The 19,415-nt window shown below is 50.3% G+C and overlaps 1 protein-coding gene across 3 annotated transcripts in view; it reads left to right on the top strand.

The window, feature by feature from the left end:
- The window catches only part of PCSK6 (proprotein convertase subtilisin/kexin type 6), a 180,821-nt gene extending 168,117 nt beyond the window's left edge, over window positions 1–12,704 (top strand). For all 3 annotated transcript variants that reach the window (XM_059180175.1, XM_059180173.1, XM_059180174.1), the window contains 3 exons: window positions 4,445–4,574; window positions 9,777–9,889; window positions 11,296–12,704. In XM_059180175.1, coding sequence (XP_059036158.1) covers window positions 4,445–4,574; window positions 9,777–9,889; window positions 11,296–11,393 — 341 coding nt within the window. In that variant the 3' untranslated portion in view covers window positions 11,394–12,704. The remainder of the gene's footprint in view (window positions 1–4,444; window positions 4,575–9,776; window positions 9,890–11,295) is intronic.
- The last annotated feature ends 6,711 nt before the right edge of the window (window positions 12,705–19,415 follow it).

Below are 19,415 nucleotides of genomic sequence, written 5' to 3'. Positions count from 1 at the left end.
TTGAACATTTTATTCAAAGAGGAAAAGGCTTCTATAAACAACTTTATGTGTATTATAATTCCCCACAAAGATGATAGCACAGATGTCTCCCAGGCACTGTTTTTATGCAGAAAAGCCGAGAATGGGTTCGTTTTATGGGGTTTTCTGTTGCAGAGTTATTTGCACTAGATGTTGAAGTGCATTATGAGTTTGTGGGCTCGGATACACTTCAGGTTAAGTCTTCTCCTCCCAACCCAGCCCTTAGCAGGAGCGGCACAGCCCCCACTTCCCACCCCGCACCGCACCCCCCAGCAGCCACGGGAGCTCCATGTGGGCATCAGCTGTGCTCTCCAGGTGTGGACATGCCACAAGAAGCTGGGCTATGATCAAGGCCAGCACCCCAAAGCCTACAGGGGATGTGTCCTCCGGGGACAACCCCACAGCAGCGGGAGCTCGGCATGTGGAAGTATCCTCCACCCCCCACCTGACCCCCGCAGTTCAGCTTTTTTTCCTACCCATTTGCTCTCTTATTTTTTTGCTCTCATGTTTATTCTTTGTTTTCTTTGTCTCCTCGTTTAGTCCAGGTTGATTAAGGAGCATTGCCGATGTCACTTATTGAAATTTCATAGTCACCCGTAATCCATACAATTCAGAAATGTGCCTTTACACCGCTTTTGATTTCAATAATTCGATTTACTTTTCTTTCTCCGCGTCCCCAGACTGCCTGTTGGCAAACAGCTTTGTAGAGATGCTCATAGTCTCTCTCATCTCAACAGGATGACTTCTCTGTCCCTTCAGGCATTGAATTCAATGGCGTGCAGGGCTAAGGCTGTCTGGTGGTGGGAGGGGGGTGTCTCTCTACCTGCATGTGCCTGCCTGCCTGGCTTCTTTCTAAGCTCCTAAGATGCATGCATCCAATCCCTGGCAGCTGCTCGGAAGAGGACCTGCTTCTCTACTCTGAGTGGTCTAGAGGTTTCTTTGCCCCCTGTCAAATGGGAGTCTGTGTCTGGAAGTTGCTGTTCTCAGCTGTCAGCTCCCCTCCTCCTGGAGGCCCCTGGCCCACCTAGCCTTCCCCTCCCTGCCCCAACTCAGTGATCGCTGTTGCCCGTCCCTGATACAGAGGCCTAAGCATGATCATGGGGAGGGTTGTGGTCAGGGACAAGTGCAGGGTGGGACATGGTGGCATCTGTCTCCCCCCGGGGCTGGCAGTGCCCCAGGGCATTTGAACAAGCCTCTTGCCTATTCCTGGTGCAAATACTGAGAGTCCTGGTACAGAGGATGTGACTCCTTAGGGTTGCCTGCCAGCTGTGGGTTGCTGTAGAGGACCCAGGGGACAGGGAGGTGCCTGGCTCAGCTTGTTCCCAGTTGGGACATGGCCCATTGGTCAGGACTGCGCAGCTGGTAAAGCATATGCATGACAAGTTGAGCGGTGGTGCCTCAGGTCCGTGTGAGGGTCGGCCGCCACTCATGGGCATCCCTTCCTCAAGCCCAAGTGAGAAGGACATGAAATAGTAGATCCCAGCTCCATGACAGCTGGAGAGAGAGATCGCAGAAGCAAGGAAAGCATGTTATATGTTATACCCTTAATGGCACATTTTACCTGCATTTGGAACAAGGACCCCACGTGTTCACTTTGTAGTAGACCGCACAAATGATATATTGGGTCCCGAGTAAGCAAACCCCATCTTAGGGTGAGGATCTGGGGGTGCTTTTCAAGTGTCTGAAACCTGCAGAGACTTGTGACTGCATAGAATCCTTAAGAGACTTTGGGTTCTAAAGTTCATAGATTGTGGTAATTGTGAAAATGGTCAGTCCTGAAAATTGGTGTTTAATCAGCTTTTTTATCATTGCGGCAAACTATCCTTATCAAGTTTGCCATCTTAACTGTTTTTAAGTGTATGCTTCCATGATATTAAGTACATTCACATCGTTCCTGTCCACCATCCATCGCCAGAACTACTTCCTCTTCCCCCTCTGAGTGTGCTTCATTCCCTTTGAAGTTTAGTAAATTGAACTTTTATCTAAATACAATTGACCTGTGGGGCACCTGGGTGGCTCAGTTGGTTGGGCGACTGCCTTCGGCTCAGGTCACGATCCCAGAGTCCCGGGATCGAGTCCCGTGTCAGGCTCCCAGCTCCATGGGGAGTCTCCTTCTCCTTCTGACCTTCTCCCCTTTCAGGCTCTCTCTCTCTCTCAAATAAATAAATCTTTAAAAATAAATAAATAAATACAATTGACCCTTGAACAATGTGGGTTTGACCTGCATGGGTCCACGTAGACACTGATTTTTTTTTCAATACATACAGTAGAGTAAATATATTTTCTCTTCCTTTTTTTTTTTTTAAAGGATTTTATTTATTTATTTGACAGAGAGATATCACAACTAGGCAGAGAGGCAGGCAGAGAGGGGGAGGGGGGGGAAGCAGGCCCCCCGCTGAGCAGAGAGCCCGATGTGGGGCTCGATTCCAGGACCCTGAGATCACGACCTGAGCTGAAGAGCTGAAGGCAGAGGCTTAACCCACTGAGCCACCCAGGCGCCCCTCCTTATGATTTTCTTAGTAACATTTTCCTTGTGTAGCTAAATTTATTCTAAGAATGCGGTATATAATATGTATAATGTACACAATATGTGGTAATTGTTTATGTTATCAGAAAGGCTTCTGGCCAATAGTAGGCACTTAGTAGTTAAGTTTTGGGGGAATCCAAAGTTATATGCAGATTTCTGACATCACGGGGGGTTGGTGCCCCAAACCCTGTTGGTCAAGGACAACTACACAAACACAAACGAGTGTTCTCTCCCACCACAGAAGCTCCTTAGGCATCAAGGAGCCTAATGACTAAGATAAGAGAATGTGGGTAACAGTGTTCAGCGGGGGAGGCCCCAGCAGGGACAGCCATAGGGACCGCGCATCTCCTGAGGCGCTGGGCTTCCAAGGGCCAAATGGCCAATGCCAGATGCTCCCTAAAGATAAGTGATGGCGGGGGTGCGGAGGCAGAGTACAGGAGCAGTCTTCCATCTAGAATGACATAATGTAACTGGACAGAAACCCTACACGTCTGCAGGGCATTGTGGTGAAGGAAGGAGGATATCCCATGTGGACACTGTGGGTGGGTGGGTGGTGTTCATTATGGAACCCCCCCTCCCCCACCAAAGGCTCCTGCTTCTGCATCCCGCTCTCAATGCTGGATGAGCTCAGAATTCCCTTCCAGGCGGAAAGCTGTGGTTCTAAGCGATGAAACCAGCTGCCAGAGCACTGAAACTTGGGGCCAGTGGGACCATGCAGCAGACCCCTGTCTCTATGGGGGTCTTCTCTTGACACAGCTAAGAGGGCCCTTCTAAGTCCAGGAACAACTCCAGGAAGAGAGCCAGAGGTCACTGCCTTAGCTGCCAGGCCTCGACCAAAGAACACAGTGGAATTAGAGGAGGAAGTTTAACAAGGGACTATGATCACCAGAAGCATCTAAGATTACTTCTTCCTCATGTTCAACCCCCTAAGCTATCAGCCAGGGACCACCTCACTGCCTCTGACACCCCATCAGGGGCTCCTCAGCCACATTTGGCACAGAGTAAACTCCAGAGCTTACTGGTTGTTAAATGAGTGACTGACAGACAGATAGACAGATAGCAATTTCTTCATTCTGGACCAACATCTGCCACAGGCTGATGAGTCTGCTTGGGTTGAGCTGCAGGTTCTCCCTCTGGACTCTTGGTCCATCCTTCTGAGCTTTGGTCTCTTGGGGTTGCCACTCCCTACTCTGTAAGCCCTTAGTTGTTTGCTCTCTGTGGTCAAAAATGGCCTGGTTGTCCACACCGACTGCCTGTCTACACCATCCCACCAAAATCTCTTCCTTCACTTTTCCCACTTCCACACGGTCATCCGTCCCAGAGAAATAGGCGAGCCACCAATGTAAGCCACTGATACGGTGTTACATTTTCTAGAAAAACAGGCAGAAGTAAGGCTAATAGCGTATCTTATTTAACCCAGTGTCCCTAAGATATTATCATTTCAACAAATAATGAACATAAAAAATCAGCACTTTTTCATGCCGTTGTTATGCGAAGCATTTGGAATCCAGCATATGGATTCCACACTTGCAGTAGGTCTCTGTTTGGTACAGACACACTTTAAGTGCTCCAAATTATACAGGGCTGCCACCAGCAAAAAGAAGCAAGACCAAGGGCTCTTGGCAAGGAAACGTTTGGAGTCAGGGCCATCAGATATGGCCCAGACGGTGGGAATTATGCTGAGCTAGCTCATGCCTCCACGTCCCTCCCTGTGAAATGGGGATGTGGGCGAGGATGGCCTGGGGTAGGCAGAAAGTGAGCAGCTGGGAACCCTAGCTGCGGTGGTGGACGTGGGCCATCTGGACCATTCCCCAGGTCCCCAGGGCACCGTGCTAGGCCTGGAACATGGTCATGGGCAGGCCGTCCCTGACATCTGCTTCTGTCCCGTACCCCTACCAGGGCCCAGCAGAGAAGAATGTATTCACTGTGCGGCAAACTTCCACTTCCAAGACTGGAAATGTGTGCCAGCCTGTGGCGAAGGCTTCTACCCAGAGGAGATGCTGGGCTTGCCCCATAAAGTGTGCCGAAGGTACGCAGTCCTTTCAGATGGTCTTCCTGGCTCAGACCAGGATTGCTGGGGAATGAGTGGGGCTCCTGGGTGGCTCAGTTGCTTAAGCACCCCACTCTAGATTTTTTTTTTTTTTTAAAGATTTTATTTATTTATCAGAGAGAGAGAGGGAGCGCGAGCGAGCACAGGCAGACAGAGTGGCAGGCAGAGGCAGAGGGAGAAGCAGGCTCCCTGCCGAGCAAGGAGCCTGATGTGGGACTCAATCCCAGGACGCTGGGATCATGACCTGAACCAAAGGCAGCTGTTTAACCAACTCAGCCACCCAGGCGTCCCCACCCCACTCTAGATTTTGACTCAGGTCATGATCTCAAGTTTGTGAGATCAAGCACCCCCATTGGGCTCCACACTCAGCAAAGAGTCTGCTTGAGAGTCTCTCTCTCCCTCTCCCTTTGCCCCTCCCCCTGCCCTTTCTCTTCTCTCAAATAAATAAATAAATGTAGGGGCTCCTGGGTGGCTCAGTCAGTTAGGCATCTGCCTTTGGCTCAGGTCATGATCCCAGAGTCCTGGGAACGAGTTCCACATCAGGCTCCTGCTCAGCAGGGACCTGCTTCTCTCTCTGCCTCTGCCTGCCTCTCCCCCTGCTTGTGTGCTCTCTCTTTCAGTCTCTGACAAAGAAATAAATAAATCTTTAAAAATAAATAAATAAATCTTTAAAAGAATAAACATAAAAAAAAGATTGCCGGGGAATGGTGGTTCCCTGTGCCAGCAAAGGGAGCTTCCCTGGGGCTGGGGGAGGGTGCCACATCACATCACTGCAGAGGGAGCTGTAGGTACGGCAGGGATACCGGAACCCATTTAGAGTGGAGGGACCCCTGTAGTTGGTGATTGCTAAGGTCACAAGTTTATTGGTGGCTTTCATTCCTTTGTTCATTTAATGAATTTTGAGTGCCTGGAGCTCTGTTGCTGGGTCAGGGCACGAGGCAGAGTAACAAGGTGCCTGTCTGCCAATACTCATGCCGCCTTGGCAACCCCCACGGGAGCTCCTCCTGTGCTACAGCCCCAGATGCATTCACACTGGTGGTAATTAAGGAAACCATGGGTTGGGCTTCGTTTGTGGATTTTTTTTTTCATTTTACATTAGATAGAGAAAATTTAGGTCCAGACCATGTCCTCATTCTAAAGCCATTCCCTACGCAGTCAGTGAATGTAGATTATAACTCCCTCTCCTTTTCACGTGTGTCTGTGTAGTGCACCGTTCTTGTTTGATGGCTTCTAGCCCTGTAGTGTTCCTTACCTTTCTCACTGGACATGAGCAGTGGAAGAAGAAGCCATTTCTTGGGTGTCCTCTTGTCTTGCTGAATAGCTATTGCCTTTTCCTCAGGACGTTATAACCTAGATCCCCAGACAGTCAGGGCAGCCTGTCTTGTTCAGGGTGAGAGCAATAATGAGATGTTGCAAGGTGGCCTTGATGATAATGACGGTGGGGGTGGGGCAGGGGCTTTCCTTCTGAAATAAACTCAAAACTAGGGAGCCCTGGAGAAACATCGTACAGCTTGTCTGAGGAGACCTTGCCCTGTCTTTCAGCTCACAGCTGGGAACCCACAATGGAATTGGCTCCCCGGGCTGTGTTTGAGAACTGCTCTGGGTTCTAATGTATTTTCTTAAAACAAAAACAAGCAGGGCACCTGGGTAGCTCAGTCAGTTAAGCATCTGCCTTTGGATCAGGTCAGGGTCCTGGAATCCTGGGATTGAGCCCTGAATTGTCTTCTCTGCTAGGCAGGAAGTCTGCTTCTCCTTCTGCCTCTGCATGCTGCTCCCCCTGCTTGTCCTTTCTCTCTCTCTGTCAAATAAGTGAATAAAATCTTTTTAAAAAACCAAAAACAAAACAAAAAAAAGCAAATAAACAAAAGAACCTACAGTCACCCAATGAGAGACTACAAAGTCCTTGTGCTTTTTGGACTCCCAGTAGAAGTTCCCGAGGGGTTATGTATCTAGATAGGGGTCAGCCCGCTCGTTTGAGCTGGTTTGAAATAGGAATCTTGCCACCTTCACCCATCCTTGCTGAGTCCTGCGTAGCATCCTCAGCATGGGTGTCTGAAGTAAACCTTTCATTTTAACCAGCCCGCTGGTTCAACGATAATTACACTAAGTATGGCAGCCCAGGGAGAATGTGGAATTAAATAGTGATAATCACTTCCATTTGTCAGACGCCCAGGATCCCACAGGATGCTGGGCATCCCCATGACTGTGGCCACCCACACCCCACGGGGCACCCAGAAACTATGGCCTCCCCAGCCCAGGAGGCAAGAATTAGGGAGCCCCCCACCCTGAGCCCCTCCTTGACATCAGAAGACAGCAGCATCTGGGTGCTCACCTCCACAGGAGGGAAAGCTTTCAGCCCCAGAAGAGAGTCCAGTGTTGGGCCTCATACAGCAGATCTTGGATATACACCCCCAGGGGAAGCCCCACACAAGGTGCTGAGGGGGTGAAATGCCGGCCTTTCAGGAATCGTCCGTCTTCAGAGTGCCGTGGCTCCAAACACCCCTTCTGCTTGGATTCCTCCTGAAGGAAGAGCAGTCTTGGTCTGCTGGGTGATGCAGGGCGTCTCCCCACTCAGGCGCCAGCAACTTTTAGGATTTGGCCTCCTGCAGGCCCCAGGGTGCTGCGAGGTGCCGGGCCTAGCCCCGGCTGGTGGGCCCTGGCTACTCTGTGGGAAAGCCAGGCCAGGACTCAGGCCTGCTGGCTTGGCAGCCAAGAGGCCAAGAAGACCCACGAAGCGAGGCACAAAGTGGAGAACAGTCCATGATGATCTCAGAGGAGGGGCTGGACACCCCCAAGGCGTAGTAAGAGGACCCAGAAGTGCAAGCAAGGACCTCTCCAAAGACAGCAATTCGCTGGGGTGCCTGCCTGAGGGGTAGCTGGCCTATCATGCCCCCAGGCCTCCCCACTGTCCTCTGCTCCCTCCACCCCTCCTGGGTGACCAGCGGGGCAGAGACCATGCCTGCCTTCTGCTTTGTTCTGTGCTCAGACTGAAGCGCGACAAGACTCGATGTCTGACGCTCACTGGGTACAGCCTAAAGGCGAAAGGAGAGAAGAGGACGTGGCCCCTGCATTGTTGCGGGGAGGAAGGGAAGAGGGATAGAGTGCGCAGGCCCACTTCCGGAGTCTCACGAGACAAAGTTGCCGTGGTGTCTATGGGGGAAGTAGGTACCATAGAAAGTGACAGAGTCAGAGGCGCTTGGAAGTTACCCTGCCTAAGAGGACTGCCTGTGGGGCAGAAAGGAGGCCAAGAGGGTCTTTCAGAGAAGCAGGGGCCTCAAGGCCTTTGGTTTTGGTTTTGTTTTTTTAAGACCTTATTTATTTATTTATTTATTTTGACAGAGAGAGAAATCACAAGTAGGCAGAGAGGCAGGCGTGGGGGCAGGGAGCAGGCTCCCCACTGAGCAGAGAGCCAAATGTGGGGCTCGATCCCAGGACCCTGAGATCATGACCTGAGCCAAAGGCAGAGGCTTAACCCACTGAGCCACCCAGGCGCCCCCAAGGCCGTTGGTTGAGGGGGACATTGAGTGGTCCCTGGAGGGACATCATCCTTCCCTGGGAACAGCATGATGCTGGATTCTTCCCCTGAGCTGGGGCCTCTACAGCCAAGCCCAGTCTAGCCCACTCCTTGACCTGGGCCTTGTGAGACCCCAAGCAGGGAGCTGCTCAGAACCTGCCCAGGATTCTCTGCCCCGGGACTGGGAGGTGCTGAATGGTGTTGTGTTAAGCTGCCGGGTTTGTCCGAGTCTGTTACACAGTCCTAGAAGAGGGATGTACCTGCATTCCCACTGGGGGCTGGCAGGTGGTTCTCTACCTTAGCCTGCCCCACTCACTGTTCCGTTGAAGCAGCCCTCAGCCACCGCCTCAGAGTGCTGACCCCAAGCCTTTGAGACCACTGACCTCTCGCTGAGCAGTGAGGAGAGGCCCTAGTTTTGGTCCTAAGGGGCTGGTTGGGGGCCCTTAGGACTAGAACTAAAAGAAGCAGGGATCCCCGGGGGAAGTCATCCCTTGGGCTGTGGTGTCGGGGTGTGTGGCTGAGCCACCCCCAAGGTGCGCACGACCGGGGCCAGACCCTAGCGGCTTCCCCAAGTGCATAGAAACAGGGTCCCACGCAGCAGGCCCCGCCCTACACCCCTGGTTGTCCAGCGGAAGGCCGCTTCGGGGAGAGGCCATCAACCGCCCCCAGGTTGTTGATGGCGTCTAGCTGTTGACGGGGCAGGTGGCATGAGTCCTCAGCAAAGAACTGCCCACACGGGGCAGAGGCCAGAGTCCTTGGAGCTGGGCTCCCGCTCCACATGCCCCGCCCACTCCGCCTGAACGCCGCATGCCCCGCCCAGGGCGGTTCCACTTGCGGTGGGAATCCGCTGAGAAGGAGGGCGACTGGAGCCTGGTGAGACCCGGGCACCAGGAGCTGGACTCAGAAAAGGCAGTGGGTGTGGCCCTGGGGCGGGGATGGCGAGCTCTTTCTCCTTATTTTAGAGGGCCGGGTGGTGGGTAGTTCGGGCTTGACAGGCCCTGTGGTCTCTCCTTCCCAGCTATTCAGTTCTAACCCCACAGAAGCAGCCACAGTGATCTATAGATGAGCAAATGACTGTTCCAGTACAACTGCTGGATATGGCCTGCGAGCTACTGTGTGCCACCCCGCTCACGGGGTCAAGGTACTCTGCAGTAGAAAGAACCCCGGGTCCCATCTCGGGCAAGAACTGCAAGACCCACACCCTGCCCACCCGCCATGAAGACCGCTCAGCCTCCTGGTCTGCAGCAGTCCCCCAGGCCTGCTCTGGGATTGGGTTTGCCACATCCCCGTCCTGGAGTGCCAACACTATAGCTCAGAGCTGGGCAGCTCCCAGGGGTGCGTGTGCTAATGTTGCTTGAGGAGCCAGCTGTGGGGCAGGTGCCACAGTGTCCAAGAAAGTGTCCAGGTGAGCCACAGGGAATCTGTGAGCCACTGGGGCCTGGGCCCATCAGCCCCCAGCAGGCTTCTGCCCACTGGCCATGACCGTCTTCACCCGTCCTCAGGGCGATAGTGCAATCAGGTGGGTGGAGGAATGTGCAGACGCTTGTCTGGGGTTTCAGGCCGTCACAGTTGCAGGGCAGGCAAGAGGGTAGGGGGACTCCGGGAGGGGTGCGTGCAGCGCCTGGGCCCCTTCCCGCGCAGCAGAATGAACCTGTTTCCTCCTGCAGGTGTGATGAGAGCTGCCTGAGCTGCGAAGGCTCCAGCAGGAACTGCAGCAGGTGTAAGACAGGCTTCACACTGCTGGGCAGCACGTGCATCACCAACCACACATGCAGCAACGGTGAGCACCCACGGGGTTGCCCTTGGGGGAGCCCAGCTCGTGGCTTGTGGCCAAAAGAGAAAGGAAAAGGAGATGCAGGCGCAGCCCTTCTGAAGGGTGGGCGGGCCATCCCTTTGGGTGACCATCAGGGACCCCTCTCATTCTCCCATCCCTTTACGCCTCTGTCATTGATCAATGAGGCATCCTGGCCACAGGCTACTGCTGCTCTGTTTGTTGGGTAACTCTTAAAACTGATTTTGTGCTTGTACCGTTCCCACTCTCGTGTGGTGAGCCCCGGTGGCCTGAGTGTGGTGAGTTCTCTTAGGAGAGGCCTGATCTCGGGGCTCCAAGCCAGGGGGCCCAGAGGGTCTCAGCCTCAGAGCCCAGTGTCAAGGCCCGCACATCCCACAGGGAAGCCCTGCGTCTGAGCTGTGGGAGATCCCTGGTTCTCGAGGTCCCCTGGAGACCAGGGAGGGCCATGAAGACATAAACTCTGGGGGAGCCCGGAGTCCAGTTTGGGGATTCCAGGCAGAGGACTCTGGCCTGGAGACGTGGTGTGGCAGAGAAGATTCCATGCTCAGCTGGTCACCGGGAGGAACAGTGAGGGCCAGCTTTGGGCGCTATGAACTGGCTTACAAGAGAGGAACCTAGCAGTCCCATGGAGCCATCCCTGGCCCCGCCCTGGCTGAGCACAGACCCAGAATGTCCTGCAGATCTCAATGTGGCCTCCTTGCCTTGGTGTTTGGTCATTTCTTTGGTTTGCAGAATTGTAGGCTTTCAAAGGCTAGGAAGCTCCCTCTTTAGGATGATACCCATTCAGGTTATAGTTCCAACCCGAGAAAGTGAGGTGGTCATAGGAGGGTCTTCCAGGTCCTGTCAGTGACCAGGCAACTCCAAAAGTGAGCAGCCAGCTGGAATGGGCTGGCTTCCCGCCCTCTTCCCCTTCTCCTTTCCATTAGCCTTGACAGCTCTCTCCTTCCTATCTCATTTGGTTTGGAGTGCTCCCAGGACACGGGAGAGCTTCCCTGCCTGTCCCTTCCAGGCCTGTCCTCCTACCCCACCCCCATCCCACCCCCAGAGTCTTCCTACTAAACTTCCCACCACTGCACTTAATCTGGAAAGACAGAGGCACAGGAACCCTGAGGCCCAGCTGGTGCAGCCCTATCCACCTTCCTTGCAATCTCGAGCCCCCCATTTGTCTATACCCGCATGAACCCCTGTGAGCTAGGTGCCCCCTCTGCCATATTCAGGCTACACATGTCACGGGAAGACAGCGAGGACCACTCTGGCTGCTGCCCCCACTTCCTCTGTGACCCCCGTCCCCTCCCAGCCCATCATGGAGCCAGGGAAAGGGGATGGTTGGAACCATTTTAACAGGCCCTGAAGTCTGACATGTCCCCCCTTTCTCTTTCCTGGTGGGACCCCAGCCGATGAGACGTTCTGTGAGATGGTGAAGTCCAACCGGCTCTGCGAACGGAAGCTGTTCATTCAGTTCTGCTGCCGCACGTGCCTCCTGGCTGGGTAGGGGCACCCCAGCCGACCGCAGAGGGCGGGGCCTCTCTTGTCCATCCGTCCATCCGCCTTTTCTCCACACTGTCAGCCCAGGCCTGTTGCAGGGGTGCCCCGCGTCCAACAGCTTTATCTCCCTAGGAGCAAGGTCCTTCTGCAGCATCTCTGAGCACCCGGCCCCCATGGGCGGTGGGCCTCCAGGAGGTGTGCCTCTCCAACTCTGCTTGCTGGCTCCGTTCTTCTGGCAAACCCCAAGCGGGAACAGCAGGAATTCTGGAAACCCACAGCTCCAGCTTTGGAGCGGCTTCTGGGACCATAAGTTTACTGAAACTTCAAGACCAAAGCAGAAAGGCAAGATGCTTGGCTTCACCCATCACTCTTCTCCCCGTGCTCCCTGCAGCCTCAGTGAATCTCGCCTGCCAGGCCCTGGGCCTGTCTCCCTGTGCGAGGTGCCCAGCCGAGCACGTGCCTGCTCCCCCACCTGCCACAAAGCTGTCTGGGGACAGTCCGGTCAGACTGTAAATAGAATAGACACGGGGCCGTGAAATACATGACCACTGGGGATGGAGCATCTGTTTCTCCATAGTCAGCTACTTCTGGAACTGCCGCGAATGTCCTATTCCAAATCTGGATGGGAAGACCCTTCCTCTCTCCACCGCACTGTCCTATAGGTGAGCCGAGTGCCCCTCGTCACCACGTCCTGTCATGTCTCCAGGAGTCTCGTACTCCGAGTGATCACCTCTCCCTGACACAGAGCCTCCTGAGGACGGTTCCCGGGAGGCATCCTGGGGGCCAGCCACAAGGAGCCCCAGTGACTCACGCAATTCCTCTTACCAAAATGGAAACCCAGCCCATGAGTCGTTAATCTTATCACTGCCCATTTCGTGGAATTGCTTTTTTGAAATACACTTGGCCTCTGCTTGCCGGGAGACTTGTTCTGAAGGCGGTCGCTCCTGTGTCTGTGTGTACTATGAGCCTAATGACACGGTTGGATTTATTTCTGCCAAACCTGTGTAGGCATTTTATAAGCTACATGTTCTAATTTTTACCGAGTTAATTATTTTGACAAATATTTCATATATTTTCATTGAAATGCATATCTGCTTGATCAATTCCCTTTAATATGGGAGTGACATTTGCCTTAAATTTTTTCAAGCTCGTTCTCCATTTGGTCCTGCTCCCCTCTTGGACTGTAATGCATTTGCCTTGTCCCCTAGGAGCTGGGGGAACCCAGCTGTTGTTTATTGAATCCACAACTTCAAAAGAGAAATCCACAAAGCAAATACAGTGTTAACCTTAAATTAATAAAAGAGTTAACATCCCATGACCACGAAGTCCGTATTTCTTTCCAAGCACAAGAATGAAACGTGGGGGTTGACTGATTTGTGAAACTGCTTTATTTATGGTCTGGGACCTCTTTGATGTCACTAAGCAGAAAGTCTTCCGGCTTGAGCAAATTCCAGGCCCAGGGTGTCCTTTGGTAAATGACCTTCTTCCGGCCACAGAACCCTGGTTGGGTTCTAGGGGCTGAACTTAGCCATGCCCACCGCCTGTCAAGGGGGCGCCCTCCGCAGCCTGGACCACGTGCTTCTTCATCTATAGCTGTCAAGTGGGACTTAATTAGGTCACAGCTTGTCTTTTGCACAGTGACCGAAATCCCTGTACCCGCGGGTTTTGCGCTACATGGGATTTTTACCATGGCCTCCCTTTGAGCTCAGAAGCTTGTACTTACTGGGAATCCCACAAATTTTTGGTGTCTATTTGCAGCCTTTATGGCTACACATAAAGGGAATACACCAACTAGAACTGACTTATGGAAAAACAAAAGTGGGTGAGGGGCCCTGTTTTAGGGATCCAGGGTTGGGGACACCTGGACGGCTCAGTCGGTTAAGCATCTGCCTTCAGCTCAGGTCATGATCCCAACGTCCTGGGATTGAGTCCCACATCGGGCTCCCTGCTCAGCAGGGAGCTTGCTTCTCCCTCTCCCATTCCCCCTGCTTGTGCTCTCTCTCTATTAAATAATAATTTAAAAAAAAAATCCAGGGTTGACTCAGAGTTTCAGGAATGGTGCTGCTAGGCCTTGGGACCCCTGGAACGCATTAACTGTAGCCTGTCCTCCTCGCCTCTCCAGATGATAGGACAAATGACAAGACCACCAACATCTCCCAAGCAAAACTGGTACAAATCAAGTTTTCTAGGCAAGCTTTCTGAATCTGCTTCTTGGCCCCGATTCTCCTGCTTCGCTTAAGTGTTCATCCAGGCCCATCTGCTGTGGCCACAGGAACAGCTGATCTAGCAGGACACGGCTGCAGGGAGCTTTCCAGCCAGAGGAGGGGAACACCGGGTAGCTCTCAGAAGGCGGGGGTAGCCACAGAACCCAACAGCTGCCCACGATGAGCATGAATCAACCAGAGTTGTCAGTGCGAGGCAACAAAGTAATGAGCGAGTGTGTTCGGGAGACAGTAACCAGGACTAGGGCAGAACATTGGTAAGGGTTCAACTTCCCCCATGTGACAGGCATTGAATCAAAACCAGCAATTGCTAAGTACTTCTGGTGCAAGGTACTATTTTAGCCCCCTGGAGCTTTTTCCCCCTGCTGAGAGCTAGGGTCGAACATGTTTGGGACCAAATCAGGAATAACTTCCTTTTATTCCCAAGGGACACTAAGTAGGAGAAGCCAACCAGGCAGCCTCAGAGCTCATGTCCCCTCCTAGTAGTGGCTGGGCCAGCCGGTCCTAGGGCTGCTGAGGATAGTGGCAGTCTGAGAAGCTGTTCACAGAGTCCTCAGGACAAAACACCACCTTGTTAAAAAAGACCTACCACAGAAAATGCCTGTTCACACATGGCCCAACTTTAAGGATACTTGGACTCAGCGGGGACGGGACATATTAGTGAATTTTGTTTTATGTGATAAAGTCATAGATCATCTCCCCTAAATCTGTTGTTTCGTGGACTGAGGCTCATAGAGGTAAAGTGACTTGCTTTGGGCCACACGCTGGCGAGGTGCCTCCCTTCCCGTCTCTAGGGAGGGAGGCTGGCTTTTTGTAGGAGGGGGAATTAATTTTACAGCTGGCCAAATCCAGCCATGATGCATTTGTTTTAACCTGGCTGTATTTCCAGGAGATGATAGTTTTCTGACCTTGTCCCCAAATTCTTTGGCACCTCACAATGGTCCCCATGGGCTCATCTCCACCCCTCCCAGGCCACTGCAGACATGATACTTTGTAACTCTTGAAAGGGTTGGGGCAAGCTGCACTTTTTACAGAAGATATACCTATAATGGAAAGGGGAGGAATTGAACTTTAAAGAATCAGGCAATGTGGTGTAAATGGAGGCAGCCTAGAGTGCACTTGAATTTGGAGAGACTGCCCTCCACTGCATTTGAATCACCATCACATGGCTAAAGAGGGCTGTATGCTTCAATGTTTAAGGTATAATGGGGCCCCTCAGAGCAGGTGAGGGGTGGAGGTCCAGATCCAAGGATGGAAAGGGAAGGAGGTGGAGAAGTGAAGCAGAAAGGACATGTTAATGAAAACAAACAGGGATAATGGAAACCAAGGCCATTCTCCAGCATCTTAACGTTCTGCCCATTATGCTGGGAGGCATCTGGGTTCTGGCTACTCTGGGAAAGGAGTCTGTGGGGTAGGAGTCCTACCCCAGTCTCTTCTTCTGCTTTCTTTCCTTCAACCCTGGACTTATCCTTCCTGGCTGGTTGCCCAAGGCCAGGCTCTGTGGTTTGTCTGTGCACAGAAGAGGACTTCAGCACCAAGTACCTACCAGAACCCAGGGTCTTGGGGCTCAGTTCCCAGCACCCAAAGTTCCCCCTCCCCCCACCCGCACAATGTATCATCCACACTAGAAGTGATCAGATACCTTTTAGGCTCCCTTTTAACCAAGAGGAACCAAAGTGCTCAGAGCAGAGACCATGCTGTTGCCAAAAACAGTGGTTCTCAACCTATTGGTGATTTCTGTCTCCTAGGGGGTATTTGTCAATGTCTGGAAACATTTATGGTTGTCATAACGGGAGGTATGTACTGACATCTTGTGAGCAGAAGCCAAGGACACTGTTAAACATCCTGCAGTGCACAGGACAGCCCCACAATAAAGAATTATCTAGCCCCAGAAATGTCAACAGTGCTGAGGTTGAGAAACCTTACCCAAAAGAAATTTTAAAAAGGTAATCTCACCTTCATAGGGATGTCGTACAATAAATAAAATCACCTAGAGTTTATGTCTCTGTTCACGTCCTGAAGCAATGGAAATCCACGCAATTTTCCTTTTTCGAAGTAAAGAAACTCCTTTTTATCCAGAAAAGGAAGGGCCAAGTAAAATTAGCTCTCTGGCCTAAGGACTCCACCTGGCGGTCCTCTCTGGAATTAAGTGTTCTGGATTAATTTGATTTCACTTTTTTATTTTGAGACAATCTCAAAGTAAAATTATAGAAAAGTTGCAAGTGGAGTACAGAGAAATGTTTTTCTGAACAATTTGAGAGTAAATTATTGATATGATACCCTATTACCTCCAAAATACTTTAGAGCCTTTTCCTATCAACAAGGACTTTCTACACAGCCATCAGGATCTGGAAGTTCATACTGATGTATTACCATCTAATCCTCTGACTGGATTCAAGTTTTGTGAATTGTCCCCATAAATGCCCTTAGCAAAAGGATCCTCTTTAGGTCACTCTTTGCATTTAGTCATTATGTCTTTTCAATCTCCTTCAATCTACAACAATTCATCAGTTCCCTGACTTTCATGCCCTTGAACCTTTTAAAGACTACAGGCCCGTTATTTGTAGGCTGTCCCTCAGTTTGTATTTATCTGAGGTTTTCTCCCATTTCCATTCAGGTCATGCATCTTGGACAGGAATCTCTCAGAAGTGATGCTGTGTCCTTCTAATCGCATTCTAGTAAGTGAATAATGATTTTGACTTATTCCATTATTGGTGTGGAATAAATCAACACTGATCACTTGATTAGGGTTTTCCCCATCCCAACCCCCGCCCCCACCTACTAAAGGATGTCTGCTTTTAGCACTGTCCACGACATCATGCTGAAGATCCCAGCCAGTGAAACAAGGCAAAAAATAAAGAACTAGTATAAGAATTGGAAAGAAAGAGGGGTTCCTTGGTCGGCTCAGGTGGTTAAAGCCTGTCTTCAGCTGTCCTGGGATTGAGCCCCGCATCGGGCTCTCTGCTCAGCGGGAACCTGCTTCCCCATCTCTCTCTCTACTTGCCTCTCTGCCTCCTAGTGATCTCTCTGTCAAATAAATAAAATCTTAAAAAAAAAAAAAAAGAATTGGAAAGAAAGAAATCTAATTGTCATTATTCTCAAATGGCACGGTTATGTACGTAGAAAACCCAAAAGAATGGTTATGAACTATTAGAATTAATAAGTGAATTTAGCAAGACTGCTGGATACAATGCTAGTATTAATTATATTTCAACTAGAAATTGTTGAAATTGTATTTCAACTATATCTCAGTGTAGCAGAAACTAATAATCAGGACATGGGTTTTTTTTTTTTTTTTTTTTTTTTTTAGCTTTTGATGCTTCTTTAGATTTTTTTAAAAGACTTTATTTATTTATTTGACAGACAGAGATCACAAGTAGGGAGAGAGGCAGGCAGAGAGAGAGGAAGGGAAGCAGGCTCCCTGCTGAGCAGAGAGCCCAATGCAGGGCTTGATCCCAGGACCCCGGGATCATGACCTGAGCTAAAGGCAGAGGCTTAACCCCCTGAGCCACCCAGGCGCCCCTCAAACTGGAAATTACCCAAATGTTCATCAACAGCAGAATGAATAAACTGGAATATTCACATAATGAAATACTATATAACAAGGATCGTTGGTTAACTACATCTACACACAAATACAATGTTAAGCAAGAGACACATAAGGTATAATTTTATTTGCATAAATATAAAAGTAAGCAAAACTAACCTATATAAGAGGTTACCACTGGGGCAAGCATGTGACTGAAAGGACAAGAAGGGAGCTTCTAGATCCGGATGCCAGTTATTTGGGTGTGCCTGGGTTGCGTTCTGTTGTGAGTATATCATAATTCAATAAAAAGTTCAAAAAGAATCAATTCCAGGGGGACTGTAGAGCTATGTGTGAAAGGAAAAACAATTAAGCTGCCAGTAGATGACAACAACAAAGTATCTGGGGGCACAACCCTCTAACCAGAAAGGAAAAGATGAATTGAATTACATAAAAATTAGAAACTTCTAGTCATCAAACAATACTACCGACAGTGGAAAGGCTAATAAGCAGAAAAACTTTTCCTGTCCCAGACCTACATGACTACAGTGAAATCCACACCCCCACAAAAGACAGTCAATGGGTAGGGCTTCCTGAGCTTAATTCTTCCTCTGATGGCTCCTCTAGAATTAGACCATCTAAAAAGCTTGTTGCCATTGTAAAATGAGTGAGGAGGCCCCTCTCGTAGCCTTTTGATTTGAATTGCAGCCCAGATTATAACTTGGTGATTTGGGGAATAGGATGTTATCCTAAACAGAACAAAATGGATTACAATTTGTGTTTTGCAGCATTGGTGACTTCTATGAGTACAGTATTTCTGGTCTCTGTGAATTCTTTTGTATTTAAGCAGTTTAGACCAAAATAATAATAATAATAATAATGATGATGCCAAGGCAAGCCACAGTGTGCTCACATCCAGAATATATAAAGCAATCCCGTAAGTCAATAAGAAAAAGGGACACAATCCAGTAGGGAGAAAAAAGAAACAAATGGACCAGAGACTTAAATGAGCACTTTGCAAAAGATATCCAAATATACAACATACAAGAGAATGTCCTCAACCTCATTACTTATTAGAAAAAAGCTAATCAAAATATTAGTGAAATAACACTACACAGTTACCAGAATTCCCACAGTTTAAAAAAAATATTTTTTTCATGGGGCGCCTGGGTGGCTCAGTGGGTTAAGCCTCTGCCTTCAGCTCAGGTCATGGTGTCAGGGTCCCTGGATCGAGCCCCGCATCGGGCTCTCTGCTCAGCAGGGAGCCTGATTCCCTTCCTCTCTCTCTCTGCCTGCTTCTCTGCCTACTTGTGACCTCTGTCTGTCAAATAAATAAATAAAGTCTTTAAAAAATATTTTTTTTATCATCATTCCAAAGCACGCTGCGCGCACATGCGCACAAGAGAGCGCATGTGCACATGGGGGAGCAGAGGGAGAGAGAATCCCAAGCAGGCTCCATGTGGAGCCCAAAGAGGGTCTAGATCCCTCTACCTGGAGATCATGACCTGATCTGAGCCCATGCTTGACTGATTGGCCCGCCCAGGCTCCCTGGAATCACAATTATAGTGATAATACTAATGAGGCTTAAGTTGAAAGCATGGAAACCCTTACCCACAGCTGGAGTATGTATATTATTTCAGCCTCTTGGTCTGTTAGGCATTACCTATTACCATACCCTATGTCCCAGAAGTTCTACTTCTGGAGAAGCTCAAGCATGTGTACATTGGATCCATGTACAAGGAAATGCATAGCAGCATTATTCAGAATAACCCCAAAGGGAAACAACCCTAATGTCCACCAACAGCAGAATGGCTAAATTATGGTGGAAGATATACACTGGAATTCTACACAGCAGCGAAAGCAAACAAACCCTTGCTGCATGCGACCTGGATGGATTCCAGTCGTAATACAAAGCCAAAGAAATCAGGCAGGAAAGCACATTGCATGATTCTATTTGTATCAAAACCAGCAAAAGTTGGGGAGCCTGGGTGGCTCAGTTGGTTAAGGGTCTGCCTTCCACTGGGGTCATGATTCCAGGGTCCTGGGATTCAGCCCCTGTTGGTTGGGCTTCCTATTCTGTGGGAGTTGGCTTCTCCCTCTCTCTCTGCCTCTACCCCCCAAACCCCCCGCCCCACCTCTGCTTTCTCTCTCTCAAATAAATAATTTTTTTTTTTAAGACAACTAATCTATGGTGTTTGATTTCTGGTTGCCTTGGGAAGGGAGGCTTTCAGAAAACTGTTCATTTTCTGGACCGGGAGGCAGCAACGCAGGTGTTCTCACC

Source organism: Mustela lutreola, chromosome 7 (genome assembly GCF_030435805.1).
Source record: "Mustela lutreola isolate mMusLut2 chromosome 7, mMusLut2.pri, whole genome shotgun sequence".
NCBI classification, from domain to species: Eukaryota; Metazoa; Chordata; class Mammalia; order Carnivora; family Mustelidae; genus Mustela; species Mustela lutreola.
The sequence above is the reverse complement of the archived record's forward strand: the minus strand, read 5'-3'. Positions and strand labels throughout refer to the sequence as shown.